The sequence below is a fragment of the Canis lupus genome, chromosome 16 (genome assembly GCF_011100685.1).
Source record: "Canis lupus familiaris isolate Mischka breed German Shepherd chromosome 16, alternate assembly UU_Cfam_GSD_1.0, whole genome shotgun sequence".
Taxonomy (NCBI): Eukaryota; Metazoa; Chordata; class Mammalia; order Carnivora; family Canidae; genus Canis; species Canis lupus.
The window spans coordinates 23,579,043-23,597,240 of record NC_049237.1 but is presented as its reverse complement, the minus strand read 5'-3'; the positions used below and the strand labels follow the sequence as shown (position 1 = coordinate 23,597,240).

Genomic DNA, 18,198 nt, shown 5'->3' with positions numbered 1-18,198 from the left:
TCTTCAATTCAACTGAAGAATTAAAATAGAGAATTTTCTACATTTGTGAGTTTTGTATATTAACTAAGCATTTTTTGTCAAAGATTAGAAGATTAGTGTAAATAAGATTCAAGACACATTAAATCTCTAAGTAGATGCTTTGATTTTAAAAGGTGTATGATAAATTATTTAATATGGTTACTGATTTCACATAATGACCTCTTCTCTGTTGATTCTGTTAAGAAATCCATCAACTCCTAGAAGCATTTAACTGTTAAGAGTTGGCTAATTTACCGTGGGGTGGAAATAGGAAAAGACAAGGGTGTTACCTCTATCCATACATAGCCCTATGGAAAAGCAGATAGTCATAATATTTATCCAGCTTCTCACACAGACCAAGTGTTGTGTAACACCTAAATTCGGTTTCTCCTCTGAAATTGTATTTAAATGATGAAAACTTTGAATAGGATTTTAGTATCATATTTATCCAGAGGGCATTCTGTATTTTCAGAAGCAGACTTGAGAACAAAGAATCAAAGTAAGTGAGTTTCTGAGTTCAGTATTACCTGTTACTGCACATTTATGATGTGTAATGTGAGGCTTACTAAAGCGGTTCTTCCATTTGCTATGTGACTGACATTTGGACTAGGCATTTGGCTTGTTTTCTCATCTACAGAATGAGGATACAAAACCTGATGGTTATGAGGAGTAAATGAAATTGTATATGCATATTTGCTTTGTAATACATAATGCACTATACAAATAGAAAAGGCCTTATGTTTAGATGAGTTTTTCAACTACAAAAATAAGGAGCAATAGCTCAGAACATTGACCTAGCATACATTTATGTTGGCCATCTGGCTTCTCAAATGGGGAAAATAACTAGTGCTAAAATTGAAAAAGCAAAGAGTAGTAGTAGAAGACACACTCATAGTAATTATTGAGTGTCTCTCTTCTGCCTGGTACTCCTTTAGGTAGTAACAGAACAAAAATAGTTTTTACACAGCAGGAAAACTAAGTATTATATGACTTGCCCCAAGATTTCTGTTTGAGAAAAGCTAGACAAGGACTACAATCCATGTGTCTCCATGTTTAAACATCATATTCTTTATACTAAGTTGCTTGCTGTAAATTCTGGTGCTAAAAACTAAGTTTTCAATATAGTCTTATTGACATAGCACACCTCATTCTCTAGCCTCATAGATCTGCACCAGTAATCATACATACTTGTATTTTGGACACTAAAGATTATTTATTTATTTATTTATTTATTTATCTTTTCAAAAATTGTACATTAACATAGTTCTCATCATCATTTTATCATGTAGCATTTTACGGTGTTCGCGGGGAAGGGCCTTGACGTGGCAACACCGCTTCTTAACTAACGCTTCCCCTCTCACACCTAACTAACTTCCTAACCTCCCTGTTCCCACTGTTATTTTCTTCACTTCCAATAGGCTGTCATTAAATTTTCCTTCTCCATTATCAGTGCCACTACTTTTTCTTTTCCATGTTCACAGTTTTTTATTTTGAGGGCTATTTAGTCATCCTAGCTGTGCCATTTTCTCCAGACCCTTAGGATTCTGCATTTGGCACCTTTGAACACAGTATCTAAAAGCACTTCCTTGGGACGCCTGGGTGGCTGAGTGGTTGAGCATCTGCCTTTGGCTCAGGCCGTGATCCTGGTCCAAGGATCGAGTCCTGCATCAGGCTCCCTGCCTGGAGCCTGCTTCTCCCTCTGCCTGTGCTTCTGCCTCTCTCCCTATGTCTCTCATGAATAACTAAATAAAATCCTTAAAAAAAAAAAGAAAGAAAGAAAGAAAGTCTGTGATCCATTTAAAAATAAGCACTTCCCTTGCATTCCAAGACCTACAGGATGTTCCTTGTTAACAAAACAGAACAAAAAATTGAGCTCAGAATAAAGGATTTCTTTTTCCCAAATAATGGTTCTGATACATTCCTACTGTTGTCCTAAGAAATCCTGTGATTTAAGGATGTTGTGTATATTTGTATGTGTCTCCACACATTTGATTGGGTACAAGTATCCTTAGAACAACACTTGCTTTTAAGAATATGCCTTTGATTAACAAAAAGCTTTGACTGTAATAACCAGAATGTCCGAATGTCACAGTTTAGTAGTGCTTTCAAAGTACTTTGTTTTTTGGGATTTTTTAATGAGTTATCTGTCACGTAAAGCATATACAGCTTGGCATTCCAAATACATGAGTCTCTTACCAAAAGATCATTTGAGCAGTTTCGCAGTAAGATTCCATCATGTAATACTTGAAGTGCTGAGAAGTTTCTGGTGTATGTGTGGGAGGTTTTTTTGGATGTATGGGGGAGAGAGGCAGGTTGAGCCTAAAATTCCCTTAATTACTCTTTTAAATGTTTATTAAAATGTATTTACTATATTTGTTAGAATCGAGCTGGCCTGTTGATTTTTTTTATGTTGAATTCCACTTTTTCCATTCATTGTTGGATTTGCAAATAAGGAAAACTACTTGTAGGGTTGTTTTTTTGTTTTTTTTAATAGAAGACAAGAAATTATTTTTTCAGCTGGTCACTACTGACAGCCAAAAGATCTTCTCTTATTTGGTAGTGGTGAGGGTAAGATTGATGAAGTTATACTTTAGCTTGTTGGTGATGTATTTTTAAAGCCGAGGGTTATACAATATTTGTTTAATTATGGTGTCACTTCTATCTTAACTTCATCTTAATTCTTTGTCCTAAGTAGCTCTCAGATTTATTAAGATTTTTCTCTTCTGTAGTAGAAAATATTAAGGTAGGAATTGAACATGATGCAATACGTTAATGTCACACAAGAATAAAGCACAGACATCAGTTTTTTTTAAACTGTAGCAAAGTAAATTTAAAATTTTAGGAATAGTAGTGAGTTCTTCCCATCCTGGCTTTAGGCTTTAACATTTCACTGTCTTCCTGAGATACTGTATTCCTGTGACTGTTAGCTGTAGCTTCAACTTTGTAAGTAATGGTGGTGGTAGGGAGTAGGGTGGGTTATCTTAAGGAAAGAGAAATAGTGTGATTTTCAGCTTTTACTTTACCTGTGGTACCTATATTTAACAATATATGAAGAATCCCTGGGAAGAATAAAAACAGAAAACTAGTTAAAAGAATTCATGAAGTGTGAGCCATTACTCCTTAAGTATCTTTAACTTGAACAGTGACATTCCAGATTGTTCTTGTTTTCAGAGTACATCCAAGCCATTATGATGATGGAGGAATCTGTTCAACATGTTGTCATGACAGCCATTCAAGAGGTAGGTTGGAGCTTTGTGATTACTGTTTGTGAGAAATTAAAAGATCAAACTAGAGCTTAAATAGTAGTAGAAATTTTGTTTTTATTTGTCTATCAAGATTTTATTTGTTCATGAGAGACACACAGAGGCAGAAGTAGGTTCCACGTAGGAAGCCCAATATGGGACTCAAATCTCGGGACTCTGGCATCACGTCCTGAGCCAAAGGCAGACGCTCAACTGCTGAGCCACCCAGGCGTCCCTAGAAGTAGAAATTAAAAAAAAAAAAAAAAAAAAAAAGATTCCCCTACTCATTTTTCTTTAGAATTTTTTTTCTTTGCACTTATGATATAGCTTGCCTCATTTTTATTTTAAAATCATATATTTGGGCACCTGGGTGGCTCAGCAGTTGAGTGTCTGCCTTTGGCTCAGGTCATTTTCCCAGGGACCCAAGATCGAGTCCCACATCAAGCTCTTCACAGGGACCCTGCTTCTCCCTCTGCCTAGGTCTCTGCTTCTCTCTCTCTCTCTGTGTCTCTCATGAATAAATAAATAAAACATTTAAAAAATTAAAAAATAAATCATACATTTAAATTTCTCATTTAAATCTTAAACATGGGCAGCCTGGGTGGCTTAGCAGTTTAGCGCCGCCTTCAGCCCAGGATGTGATCCTGGAGTCCAGGGATCGAGTCCCACAGCAGGCTCCCTGCATGGAGCCTGTTTCTCCCTCTGCCTGTGTCTCTGCCCCCCTCTCTCTCTGTCTCTCATGAATAAATAAATAAAATCTTAAAAAACTTAAACATTTGTCTTGTCGGTATAGATTATTTATTAACTACTGCTAATTATTAAAAATGTCCCAATGAACTAGGAATAGTAGACTAATTTCTAAAGCCATTAAAAATATGTATATTAGGGACACCTGGGTGGCTCAACGGTTGAGCGTCTGCCTTTGGCTCAGGGCATGATCCTGGAGTCCTGGGATCGAGTCCTGCATCAGGCTCCTTGCATAGAGCCTGCTTCTCCCTTTGCCTGTTTCTCTGCCTCTCTCTGTGTCTCATGAATAAAAAAAATCTTTAAAAAATAGATGTATATTAAACCAGCAGTCTACCTCACATTTAATTATTGGTTTCTTGTTTGGCAGAAAATGAGCTTTCGGGATCCCTGGGTGGCGCAGCGGTTTGGCGCCTGCCTTTGGCCCAGGGCGCGATCCCGGAGACCCGGGATCGAATCCCACATCGGGTTCCTGGTGCATGGAGCCTGCTTCTCCCTCTGCCTGTGTCTCTGCCTCTCTCTCTCTCTCTGTGACTATCATAAATAAATAAAAATTAAAAAAAAAAAAAAAAGAAAATGAGCTTTCAACTCCAACCATACCCAAAGCTATTTCTAGATGAATATTTATACTGAAACTGTAGAGGAGGAAAAATATCGTTTTCCTCTACCCATCCAAGTTCTCAGCTGGAGATCTCTGTAACAAAAGATTAAAAAGAAAAAGGATACAGATGTTTTTGGGTTGTTTTTTAAGATTTTATTTATTTATTTGAGAAAGAGTGCAGAGCCAGAGAGAGAGGGGACACAAGCAGGGAGGAGGGCAGGGGGCAGAGGGAAAGGGAGAAGCAGACTCTCCACTGAACAGGGAGCTCAGTGAGGGGGCTCGATCTCAAGACTCTGGCATCATGACCTGAGCAGACACTCAACCGACTGAGCCACCCAGGCACCCCCATATAAGTTTTACATGACACACGGACCTTCTTAAGGAAACGAAGACCAAAGAAGTGTTTAAACCTGAGTGTTTTAGTGCTGGGTTTGATGAAGAGTGGAGAATCATGGAAAAATGTGATAGGGCAAAAAAGAGTTTGAGCTAAGGGGTAGTAATCTGGGGGAAACAGCAAGTCCTATTCATTGAGTCCTTTTAGAATCCCTGTATTTTTGGAGAAAAGGATGTTTTTCCTCTGAGTATAGGGAAAACACCTCTCACATGAGGCTTTTACCTGCTTCTGGAGAAGGTAAAAAAAATATCCTTCCTGTACCTGCTATTTTTCCAGTTCCTTTAGCTTGATGTATTCAGTATGCCAGGGTACCTACCATACTTTGGGGTAGCATGTCTTGAACTCCATTAAGTATAAGACATGAAACTAAAAATAAAATGTGGGTTAATAACCAGTTGGTCTCAGGATGAGAGAATGTTTTTAATCATAAAAGCAATAGAACAAACTGTTAGGGGTACTAGAAAACAAGGATTTGAACGTGCAACTGGCAGAGGAAAAAATACAACAGACAACATGAAGAATGCTAAGTGTAAATTAAAGTTGTGTTTTTTAAAATATCTGACCACCTGACTGTAAATCCAGGGATTCTCACTACTCTCTCAGGGTTCTATTCACAGAACTCGGGAATATGATGTAAGTATTATTATTATAGTAAAAGAATACAAACCAGAACCAACTCCCCCTGTCCCAAAAACGCATAGAGTGAGGTCTAAGAGGTCCCAGATACAAGGCTTATGTTGTTCCCCCTCCGTGGAATCAAGACCTATAACTCTCCTAGCACATTATGTGTGGCAGTTCCCAAAGTACTGCCAACCAGGGAGGCTCACCTGAGTTTTCATGTCTAGAGTTTTTATTGGGGTTTTATTATGTGGATATGATTGATTGCATCCTTGACCATGGGATTGAACACAGTATCTAGCTCTCCTTCCCCACAGAAGTCATGCTGTCAGGTGGTTCAAAGACCCAGTCTTCTGACACATTGCTGATTTTTCTGGCATGGCCAGACTCCAGTTTGAGTCATCCAGTTTTTTAGCTTAAAGTACCCAGGGGCCCACAAATAACAAAGATACTCTTAAAAAAAAAAACCAAAAAAAAAACAAAGATACTCTTATCAGTAAGGAAATTCCAGAGATTGAGAGGCTGCTTGCCAATAAGGGGACGCAGGCCAGCCAAATTCCTTACTACACAGGACCTTTCAAAAAAGCAAAGCTTTTAAAAGACAGTTTATCATTCAGCTCTGATGGTAGGAAGATAAACTGGTACATCTTTTTAAAAATACACTCTTTGATATCATATAAGATACTAGGTCATAAGTGTTAAAATATCAAAATGACAATCTCTTAAGCAAGATAAAGGTTTATTTGCTCTTAAGTGGCCCTGGGTTCTGCTCTGTAGTCATCAGAGACCCAGCTTTCTTGTTTCTTTTTGTCTGCCATCCTTAATACGTGTTTCCCATTTAGTGGTTCGGCTCTGGCTTCTCAGATTCCACCTATCACATTCACATTTCCAGCCATCAGGAAGGAATGAAGTTCCAAGTTTCCCTCTAAATAAACTTTCAGCAATTCTCACTCCTGTTTGCCTGATATCACTCACATAACCACACAGGGAATCTGGGGGGGGATGTGGCCTTTATTCCAGGTAGTTGCAAAACCAGCCAAAACTCCAGTCTGTTAACTAAGCAAAAATAGGAAAAATAGTAAGGGGCCACTAAGAGTTCTGCCTTATTATAATTGACCCTGTAATTCTGTTTTTAGGAATTCATCCTATAAGGATATCTGAAATACAGAGATAGATAATAGTAATAGCACACATTTATTTTGTACCTACTATGTGCTAGTGCTGGTTACTTACTAAACACATTTATTAACACACTTAAAATTCACTACAATTATAATCAATGCTACTGGAGTGTAGACATAAAATTGTTAAAATGGCAAATTTCAGTTCTATATACTTTACCAAAATAAAAAAATGAAAAATTAATTGTAATATTTTGAGGTATATACTGTTATTGTAACCTGATTTTATAAAAAGGGGAAACTGAAGCATAGACTGTGAGTAACCACAAGTTTACGCAAGTATTGGCAGAGTTAGAACTCAGATCTAAGCAGTCTGAATTCAGAGCCCATGCCCAGAACCATTGTGCAATATTGCCTCAAGATTGTTTATTTCAACATTATTTTCTAATATTGAAACATTAGAAACATCCTGACTGCCCAGCAATAGGAGCACAGATAAATAAATTATGGCAGATTAATATATTGGCATACTAGGTAGCATTAAAGTGTATTTTTAAAAAATATATGACAGCACGAGTAAGGCTTATATATAGAGAAACAGCACATGAGCAGTATAATCCCATTTCTGTTAGAAATTAAGATGAGGGCAGCCCTGGTGGCTCAGAGGTTTAGCACTGCCTTCAGCCCAGGGTGTGATCCTGGAGACCTGGGATCGAGTCCCATGTTGGGCTCCCTGCATGGAGCCTGCTTCTCCCTCTGCCTGTGTCTCTGCCTCTTTCTCTCTCTGTGTCTGTCATGAATAAATAAATAAAAAATCTTAAAAAAAAAAAAAAAGAAATTAAGATGAGTGAAAATGACAGAACATTATCTCCAAATGATTGCTGTTCTAAGCTTTTTTCTCTATTTGCTGATTTTTTCTATAATTACAGGTTCGTATCTCTAATCAGAAATATTTTTAAAATTAAAATCTGTGACCAAATGATTTTTAATTGTATGAATTTAGCCCAAAGAATTATTTACAAATTCAGACCAAGATTGGGCACAACAGTGCTTATCAAACTATTTTATATAATTTTTTTTTTTTTTTTAAGTTTGTTTGGGACACCTGTGTGGCTCAGTGGTTGAGTGTCTGCCTTTGGCTCAGGTTGTGACACTGGAATCCTGGCATCAAGTCCCACATCAGGCTCCCATGAGGAGCCTGCTTCTACCTCTACCTGTCTCTGCTGGTCTGTCTCTCATGAATGAATAAATAAAATTTAAAAAAAAAATTAATTTAAAAAAAAGTTCAAGTTAATCTCTGCATCCAGTGTGGGGCTTGAATTCATAACCCCAAGATCAAGAATAACATGTTCTTCTGACTGAGCCAGCTAGGCCCTCCCCAAACTATTTTATGTTAATAGAAATACAACAATAATATTCATCCATTGGTAAGCAAGTGTTTAAATTAGGGTACCTCCATCTCATGGAATATTACATAGCTGATAAAAAATTTGTTTAAAAAAAAAATAGTATCTTCTGGGGCACCAGGCCCATAAGTCAGTTGAACTTCTGACTCTTGGTTTTGTCTCAGGTCATGATCTCAAGGTCATGAGATCTGCCCCTTGTGGGGGCTCTGTGCTCAGTGTGGAGTCTGCTTAAGACTCTCTCCCTCTCCCTTTGCTGCCCGCTGCCCACCTCCCACATCCACTCACTTTCAGTCCCTTAAATAAATCTTTAAAGAGATAAAATATCTTATGACAAGGGAAAACATTCAAAATGTCAAGTGAACAAAGTAATATTAAACTGTACCTACAAATAGGTTTTAAGAATAGATTATATGTCTTTTATGTGCATATTCCTTTTACTTAATTAGCACATACCATCAAGCACCTAATATGCACCAGGAGCTGTAGTAGGCATTCAGGTAACAATTATGAAAAAAAAAAAAAAGACATGGTCTCTTGCCCCCACAGAGTCTAAATCTCATGGGAAAAATGGCTAACCAAGCAAATATAGTCAAAGCATTTCAAATGAAAAGTACCATGATGGGAAAAATATTAGGACCTCAAAGGAGTAGCTAACTCCATTTGAGGACTTAAGGGAAGGCTTCTCAAAGAAGGTGACATCTTGACTGAGCATGGAAGGATGAGATGAGGTAAGTAAGGGGCAAAAATTCTTCTAAAGCCCAGGAGGCAAGAGAAAGCAAGACCTACATGAAATGTTGGATGTACTGAAAAGAAGAACCCCTGTAGCAAACGTGGTGGGAAGTGCTTAGAAATGAAATGAGAGACCTAGATCATTAGAATACTAATCAGTTTCATGAGAGAGTTGGGATCGTGGAAATCAGTGAGTAGATTTTAAGGAGAAAATAGAATTAAAATATGTATTTAAGGGCAGCCTCCGGTGGCTCAGCGGTTTATTGCCATCTTCAGGCTAGGGTGTGATCCTGGAGACCTGGGATGGAGTCCCACATCAGGCTCCCTCCATGGAGCCTGCTTCTCCCTCTGCCTGTGTCTCTGCCTCTCTCTCTCTCTCTCTCTCTCTCTCTCTCTCTCTCTCTCTCTGTGTCTCATGAATAAATAAATAAAATCTTTAAAAATAAATAAATAAAAATAAAATCTGTATTTAAGAAATCCATTTGATGGGAATGGTTTGAAGGGAAACTGGGCTAGAAAAAGGGAGAGCAGTTAGGAGACCTTGGTAGTTATCCAAGGTCTATCCAAGGAATTATCCATCTCCTTGGAAGAATGATGGAAGCTTGAACTAGGTTATGGGAGTCAGGGTGGAGACAGGTGGACAGATTAGAAAATTATAAGAGCTTGAATCAATAGGCTTGGTGACTGTTTGGACCTGGGGCGGGGGGGAAGGAGGGTAGCTGGATAGAATAATGGAAGTAAGAAAGGCTTCTGTAAAATGGTAGTCTCTCTCTCTCTCTCTCTCTCTCTCTCTCTCTCTTTTTAGGGCACATTCTATTTATATTTATTCAGATACTACGGACTTTTTTTTTTACTGTGGTAAAGTACACATAACAAAAATCTGCCATTAGTGACATTTAATATATTCCTAATGTTGTGCAGACATTATCACTATCTTGTTCCAGAACTTTTTCCATCACTACAAAGGAAAATCCTGCACACTCATTACACAGGCAGTTCTCATTTCCTCCTTGCTTCAGCCCTTGTCAACCAGTAATCTACTTTCTATCTCTATGAATTTCTCTATTCTGGATATTTTATATAAATGGAATCATATGATATGTGGCCTTCTGTGTCTTTGTTCTTTTAGCATAGTATTTTCAAGGTTAGTCTGTAGCATGTATCAATACATGTTCCTTTTTACAGCTGAATAATCCATTGTATGGATGTGCAACATTTTGTTTATCTGTTCATCAGTTGAGAAACATTTGGGTTGTTCCTACCTTTTGGCTATTGTGAATAATTCTGTGGTGAATGTTAGTATATGTTTGTTCTTTTTAACACCTGTTATTAATTCTTCCGAGCATATTGAAATTGAATTTCTCTGTAATTCTGTGTTTAACTTTTTGAGGAAGTACCAGCTTGTTTTTCACAGATCCTGCAGCATTTTACATTCCTACCAACAGTGTATTAGGATTCTGTTTTTTCCACCTCTTTGTCAACCCTTGTTATTGTCCTTTAAAACAAAAATCTATTCATTTATTTTAGAAAGCTCATAGGCAGGAGGGGCATAGGGAGAGAGAGAAACTCAAGCAGACTGCTGAGTGTGGAGCCCAACCCGGGGCTCAATTCCATGTCCCTGACATCATGACTACAACTGACAACCAAGAGTTAGATATTCAGCTGACTGTGCCACGTAGGCACGTCTGTCCATATTTTTTATAACAGATATCTTATGAAGCTGGAGGAGACTCGATCAGGGAGCACATGTGGAGGGATTAGCCTTCAATGGGAAGAATAGCACTTGTGTTAGTTACAAGAAGATTGAAAAAAGAAAGGATGGGCATGAATGTTGCCAATTTTGTGGATTGAGACATAGGAAATTCTTATTTGGAGATAAGGTTTTCTGATGATGAATGTGGAGATTCGAGAAGTAAGTAAGAAAGCTTTCTTCATCCCTTTTAAAGTCAAGATGTCACCTTCTTTGAGAAGCCTTCCCTTAAGTTAGGTTTAGAATAGTCTTTAAAAGGGATGAAGAGACTGCTGACTGGGGAAGCATAACTGTACTTTCAGGGAAACTTTAAGGGCCCATTTGAAACTGGAAACTGGGGACGCCTGGGTGGCTTTGCGGTTGAGCCCAGGGTGTGAACCGGGTGTCCCGGGATCGAGTCCCACATCAGGCTCCCTGCATGGAGCCTGCTTCTCCCTCTGCCTGTGTCTCTGCCTCTCTCTCTCTCTTGGTCTCTCTCATGAAAAATAAATAAAAATCTTAAAAAAAAAAGTAAAAAAAAACTGGAAACTGTATTAATAATAGTGTTTTATGATTTAAATTTTTTGGTTTTTTACCCTCTCAGTACTTAGCAGTCAGGGTTTATAGCCACAAGAGGTAGATGGATTGATCTTAGACTGAGATTTTGCCAGGAAGAAGGAATGGAGGATAAGAAAATTGATGATGTTGGGACACCTGGGTGGCTCAGCGGTTGAGCACCTGCCTTCCGCCCAAGTCATGATCCTGGAGTCCTGGGATCGAGTCCCACTTCAGGCTCCCTGCATGAGCCTGCTTCTCCCTCTGCCTGTGTCTCTGCCTCTCTCTGTGTCTCTCATGAATAAATAAATAAAATCTTAAAAAGAAAGAAAATTGATGATGTTGACATAGGTCATCAACATAATAGACTGAAAAATCTAGGCTAGAAGGTGGTTGGTTAAATGAAGAACCATGGAAGCTAAAGCAGGAGAGGAGGATGAGTCCCAAAAAGATGATGATGATAGCAGGAGGAGGAGGAGTAAATATGAGCAGGCAAGCCGTAATGTTTACTATGAAGTCTAAGCAGAGTAAAGAAGAAAGTAAGTATTAGAATGATGGGTTCTGACTAGAAGCCCAGGAGAAAGGAGGGTAATATAGGTCTTGGAAACCTCAAATTGAGGAGCACATAAACTAAACATAATTGCATCAGAGACCAGGGTTGGGAAGAGGTTGTATTCAGAGGGTAAGACACCTAGGTTTTTGTTCAGAGTTGTTGCTGTGTTATGATGAGGACTTAACTGTAACAATGGGAGAAGAAAAAAGACTAGGAAAAAAAAAACTAGTCCTTCTACGACCTGCCTCTGATTGGATACTGCCTCTCTGAGGATTCTAAAACAGCCTATATCACATTATGTTTGTCTTCTCACTTGTGCTACACCAATGGTTGGTAGCTGCTTAAATATTTCAGAATTATAAAGGTGATTGTTTCTAGATGGTAGAATAATGGATTTTTTCTTTATACTTTTTATGAGTTATGTTCTTTACAATGGGATTTTTTCAACTGGAAGAAGTCTTAAAAATCTTTCAATTAGCATTGTCACAAGAAAAGCATAAACATTGAAGCCAGTATTTTTTTTTATTTTTTTTTTATTTTTTATTTTTTTACTCTTCCTGAGAGTTTTTTTTCCTAATTATACTAAGGGACTTTGAACTTTTCCTATTCCATTAATACAGAGCAGTGATTCTCAAACTTCAGTATGCATCAGAATCACCTGGAGGACTATTAAACACGTTGCTGAGCCCTAACCACAGAGTTTCTGAGTTAGTACATCTGGCCTCAGACCCAGTAATTTGCATTTCTGACGAGTTTCCAGACAATACTGATGATGTCATTGGTTTGAGAACTTCACTTTGAGAACCATTGATAAGGAGAAAAAAGTACAGCTGAACATAACTTTTCAGAGTAGTACCGGAGGCTGAAATTACAAGATCTCTCAACAGTGCATCCCCACATTTCTGATTGTCCCCCTTTCTTTTGTCCTTTAGATAGAACATAAGGAAACAGTAGAAAAATGGGACCATTTGAGTCTGCCCCTGATATTTGTCACAATCAGAATTTTATCCCTTTCACCCCCAACCCCTCACACGTTATGGATCCTCTCTCTGCAACATAAGGGTGAGAGAGACTAAGACATAGATGTGTGTGTGTGTGTGTGTGTGTGTGTTAATAAACATTAGCCAGTTCGTTTTGGCTAATACTGATGTTGCCCATATTTATTCTTTAGATATAGTTACTTGAGTGTTGCTGGGTTTTTTGGTTTGGTTTTGTTTCATTTTGTTTTTTTGTCTGAACAGTCAGCTTTAAAATATTTAGCCACTTTTTAAACTTAAAGATTTGTCTTGATTCTTACGACTGGGTTTACAGTGAAAATGAGCACCAGAATTTAGACCTGTAATTTTGAACGAAGGCATTATCCTGGGATGAAAATTATTTCAAACAAGTTTCAATGTATAGGAAAATGTTCCTTTTACATTTGTGTTTTCATTTTAATTTTTATAATTCTGTGATGGCCAGGTGTTTGTGTTGTTGTCCAGGTATATTTTATATGATGTCTTTTTTGCCTCATAGTTATATCATTTAAATCTTAATTTCAGCTGATGAGTAAGGAATCGCCTGTCTCTGCTGGAAATGATGCCTATGTTGACCTTGATCGCCAGGTATCTAATTTTGCATTGTTTTTATCCATGCAGAGTTCATTGAAAGGGATAAACTTGAGATGTTAATGAAAAGAATGTTTCAGATGAAATTGCTTATAGAATATACTGGTTTAAGTCTTTTTGTTTTGTTTTGTTTTTTACATAAATTCAAGACTTTAGCTACTTTAGTAGTGGACATTACACATCTGTAATTGAATTTATAATTAAAATATTATTGCATGACCCACTTTAAATTTAAGTCCTTGTAATTCATGTTCTCTAATCATGATTTTTCTTTCTCCATTGGTGATATCTTTCTGTATGCCCCATTAAGACAACAGATGCATTCCTGGAAAGTGGCATGCATTTAATCTTATGATTTACTTATAACACAAAATACCTTTTATTTCACATGAGTCTTCCATTGCAGATGTATCCTCCACCTTCATCTTTGTGAAAGATTGAACAATCAGTAGATATTTAAATGAACTAAGGAAACTACTGTATTTTTAAAGGAACTCTGCAGTTTATTCTTGCAGTTTTAACCAAAAAGTTATTTTGTAATTTTAATTACTGCTTATCAATAAAATACTGCAGCTTACCTTGTCAGTTTCTATGTTTCAGTTGTCTGGGACATCTGTTCCAAAGCATGAACAGAAATCTTCATGCTATCCTCATTTCTTCTCAATGGTTTCTTAATGTTTTTTTGTAGGAAAATCTTTGGGTATGATATAATTTTAACCCGAGTTGTAATTTGCTTCCTTTACTTTGTGATGTTAGATTTTAGAGTTGTTACTTTTTATGAATTTGTTTGTATCTTTATTACACAGAGGTTTGGTCACAGGAAAGGAAAAGCTAATATTTTTAAATTTTTTTCTTTTTTCTTTTTCTTAAAATTAACTAATCAATTTTAATTTGTTCATGCTTTGCTAACTTAGAGTTTATATAATAATGGGACACAACTCAAATGTTTGGTTTGTGTCGAGAATTAGTATAATAAAAATATTTTTAAAACTTATAAAATTAACATAAAAGTTTAATATGACTGAAGAACTTGTGTTGAAATACTTTAGCTATATAGTTCAACATTGAAACCCCTATTCTCTAGCACATATATTTTATCAAGGGAAAATTTCTCAGTTATTACAGAATCATTATTACTAAGAATCATGTAACCTAGATAGGAAAGTGTAAGAAAACTTGATGAGAGCAAAGAACCAGATACAGAGTACAGAAAAGACAAGACTTAGGACTAGAAGATATTCAAAGTTAGAAATGGCTGCTTTTGAATCTTCAGAAGAGTTCTCCATTTCTCCCAGCCCCTCAGAAAGAAATGGGAGGAAAGTGTTTTAATTCTTTATTGTGCCTATATAATTATTAATTGTTGCTTCTTCATATTGAAATGTTCATTGTATCTCTTTGTTTCTAACTAGTTGAAGAAGACTACAGAGGAACTGAATGAAGCTTTGTCAGCAAAGGAAGAAATTGCTCAAAGATGCCATGAGCTGGATATGCAGGTAAGAGATCATTTCTGTGTACCACCTATTTGAAATGTACCCTATAAGCAACACCAAATGGCTGTAATGCAACACAAATTAAAGAGTAAAGGGGGAGAGGGGGCAGATTTTTGGTTAGAGCTGGTAGACTCATCAAATATATTTTCTTTCCTCCCTGCAACCCCATTAAATTTATAATAAATGAATCAAAATAATACAAGAATACAAAAAGAGAAAGTAGGGATATCTGTGCTAGCTTTAGAGAGGGGTGGAGGAGATTTTTTAAAGCCCTGACTTATACTCTAATTTACTTAAAGGCCAGCTTTTTATAAATAAGCCCTAAGGGGAAGCTTTTGAATGCATAGTTTATGGTTACCCTTGCTTTGACTACCTCTTAAAGAAAATCTGCATTCCAAAAGAAAAGGATCAAGATAGGCTTGGAAAGTAGTCCTGGAGCAAGTGGAGAAATTTGGGATAGTAGCACATAGTAATCTTTTTTAAATCTGTTTAATACCCTCAGTGAAATTAGTAAAGAAATTCCATCTAGGACATGATGCTATTTAAAAAGTAAAAAAAAATCAGAAATCAGACACTTAAGTAATTTAAAAATAGAATTGTTAAAGTAAAAAATGTAACAGAATAAAGTTTAAGAAATCTCACAAATAAAAAGAAAATAAGTAAAAAATTATTTGAGATTTACCTCAAAATGAAGGAGGTTGGGCGCATGGACAGAGAGGTACAAATAAGATATAATTGGCCATGTTTTGATACTTGTTAAAGCTGGGTCATGAATACACAGAGTTCATAATATTTTATAAGAGAAGCATTTTACTTTGAAAGGCACAGGTGTTGGTCACTGCTTTGGATGCACATAGGAAGAAGTGTAATTGTAGCACACTTGCTGGGTCATATAGTAAATGATATTTATCTAGTTACAATGTTAAGTGCTGTTAATTTGTTTTTTGAAATTTTAGAACTTAACTATATACACAAACACTGGGGATCCCTGGGTGGCTCAGCAGTTAAGCGCCTGCCTTTTGGCCAGGGCATGATCCTGGAGTCATGAGATCGAGTCCCGCATCAGGCTCTCTGCATGGAGCCTGCTTCTCTCTCTGCCTGTGTCTCTCTCTCTCTCTGTGTCTCTCTGTCTCTCTCTCTCTCTCATGGATAAATAAATAAAACCTTAAAAAAAAAAACTATACACAAACACTAAGATTAGTAATAATACTGAGTAAGAGCTGATTATTTTTTATAACTAGGATATAGATATTATCTTTGATAATGTATAAAGTTATACATTAGGATTGGCAAACCAGCTTGCCATCTGTTTTTGTAGGTAGGTTTTATTGGAACACAGCCCTGCTTTTTCACGTATTCTCTGTGACTGCTTTTATGCTATAGTGACAGAGTTAAGTACTTGCCAAAGAGACCTATTGCTCTCAAAGCCGAAAATATTCACTGTTCGATTCTTTACAGAAGAGTTTACCAATCCCTGGTATAGACAGATCGCAAAGTGAATGGCAGGGTTGCAAAGAAGTTACAAGAAGGGAAGGTGTTGCCTTATGATACACTTAGCTCTGCAGAAAACAGTAGTAACACAATTTAGAATTGTCCTACAGAGAAATGTAAAATTGCAAAAGTAAAGGTACAAATGATAGCAGTAGACTAGGCAAGAGACATGAGGGAAAGGTAGGGTCAGTCACTAATGTTATTGTCTTACCAGAAGGGAGTTAAGAACTACTTCTGTGGCACAACATCCATTACATGCTGGCTCTACCTAAGCCTCCAGTCTCAGCTCAGAATCACCTGATTTGTCATTTATTATGGTCATGTAGTCCATGGTCCATATAGCAGGCACACAATGAATATTTGAGAGAATGAATGCACTGGTGGGGCATTGTAAAGAGAGTCAATAGGTACCTGTTTAAGACGGCAGAAGTGACCAGTGAAGGTGACAAGAATAGTGATATAATTGCATTTATGGAAAGGAAGAATGGCACAAGTTGCTATAATTTAACCTATCAGAGGAGTCACTAGATAATGTCTGAGGTTGATAAATCAAGAATGGTGGTGTAAAACATTTAGAGATGTAAACTAACAACCAAAAACAGTAAAATTGGGAATAGTGAAAATTAGTTGTCTCTTGGAAGTAGAAAAACTCAACAGAATACTGTAACTTTTTATTATAAGCCCCTTTTTCTTGTCTGATTTTTTTTCTTATATTATTATTATTTTTTTCTTTGCATATTACTCTTCATTACAGGCATACCATAGACTTATTATGGATTTGGTTCCATACCACTGCAGTAAAACAAGTCAGATGAATTTTTAGGTTTCCCAGTGCATATAAAAGTTGTATTTACACTTCACAGTAGCCTGTTAACTATGCAATAGTATTATGTATAAAACAAATGTATATATATTTTTTCCTCAAATATGTACACCTTAATTTAAAAATAAATTACTAAAATAATTTAAAAATTGCTAACCATCATCTTAGCTTTCAGCGAGTCATCATCTTTTTGCTGGTGGAGGGTCTTGCCTCAGTGTCATTGGCTGTTGACTGATCAGAATGGTGGTTGCTGAAGGTTGGGATAGCTGTAGCAATTTCTTAAAATAAAACAATAATGAAGTTCGCTGTACCTATCAACTCTTCCTTTTATGAATGGTCTCTCTACAGCATGTGGTGCTGTTTGATAGCATTTTAGCCACAGTAGAACTTCTTTCAAACTTGGAATCAGTCTTTTCAGACCCTGCTGCTCCTTTATCAACTATTTATCTGGTATTCCTAAATCCTTTATCATCATTTCAACAATGTTTACAGCATCTCCACCATGAGTAGATGCTGTCTCAAGAAACCACTTTCTTGGCTTATCCATAACAAGCAGCTCCTCATTTATTGGAGTTTATCATGAGATTACAGCAATTCAGTCACATTTTCTGGCTCGGCTTCTAGTTTTCTTGCTATTTCCACCACACCTGCAGTTACTTCCTCCACTAAAGTTTTGAGCCCCTCAAAGTTCTTCATTAGGATTGGAATCAGTGTCTTTCAAACTTCTGTTAATGTTGATTTTTTTTAACTCTTCGCATGAATTGTGAATGTTCTTACTGCTATCTGGAATGGTGAACCCTGTCCAAAAGTTTTCAGTTTATTTTATCCAGATGCATCAGAAGAATCAATGTCTGATAGCTATAGCCTTACTAAATGTGTTTCTTAAATAATAAGACCTGAAAGTCAAAATTACTCCTTGACCCATTGGCTACAGAATGGATATTGTGTTAGCAGGCTTGAAAACATTAATCTCATTGTACATCTCCGTCAGAGCTCTTGGGTGACCAGGTGTATTGTCAATGAGCAATAATATCTTTAAAGTCCTCTTTTTTTCTGAGCAGTAAGTCTCAGCAGTGG

At 36.9% G+C, this 18,198-nt stretch overlaps 1 protein-coding gene across 2 annotated transcripts in view; it reads left to right on the top strand.

Moving 5' to 3' along the window:
- HOOK3 (hook microtubule tethering protein 3) overlaps window positions 1-18,198 on the top strand; it is a 109,519-nt gene that overhangs the window by 39,572 nt on the left and 51,749 nt on the right. For both annotated transcript variants that reach the window (XM_038559913.1, XM_038559915.1), the window contains exons 6-8: window positions 3,190-3,257; window positions 13,252-13,314; window positions 14,727-14,810. In XM_038559913.1, coding sequence (XP_038415841.1) covers window positions 3,190-3,257; window positions 13,252-13,314; window positions 14,727-14,810 — 215 coding nt within the window. The remainder of the gene's footprint in view (window positions 1-3,189; window positions 3,258-13,251; window positions 13,315-14,726; window positions 14,811-18,198) is intronic.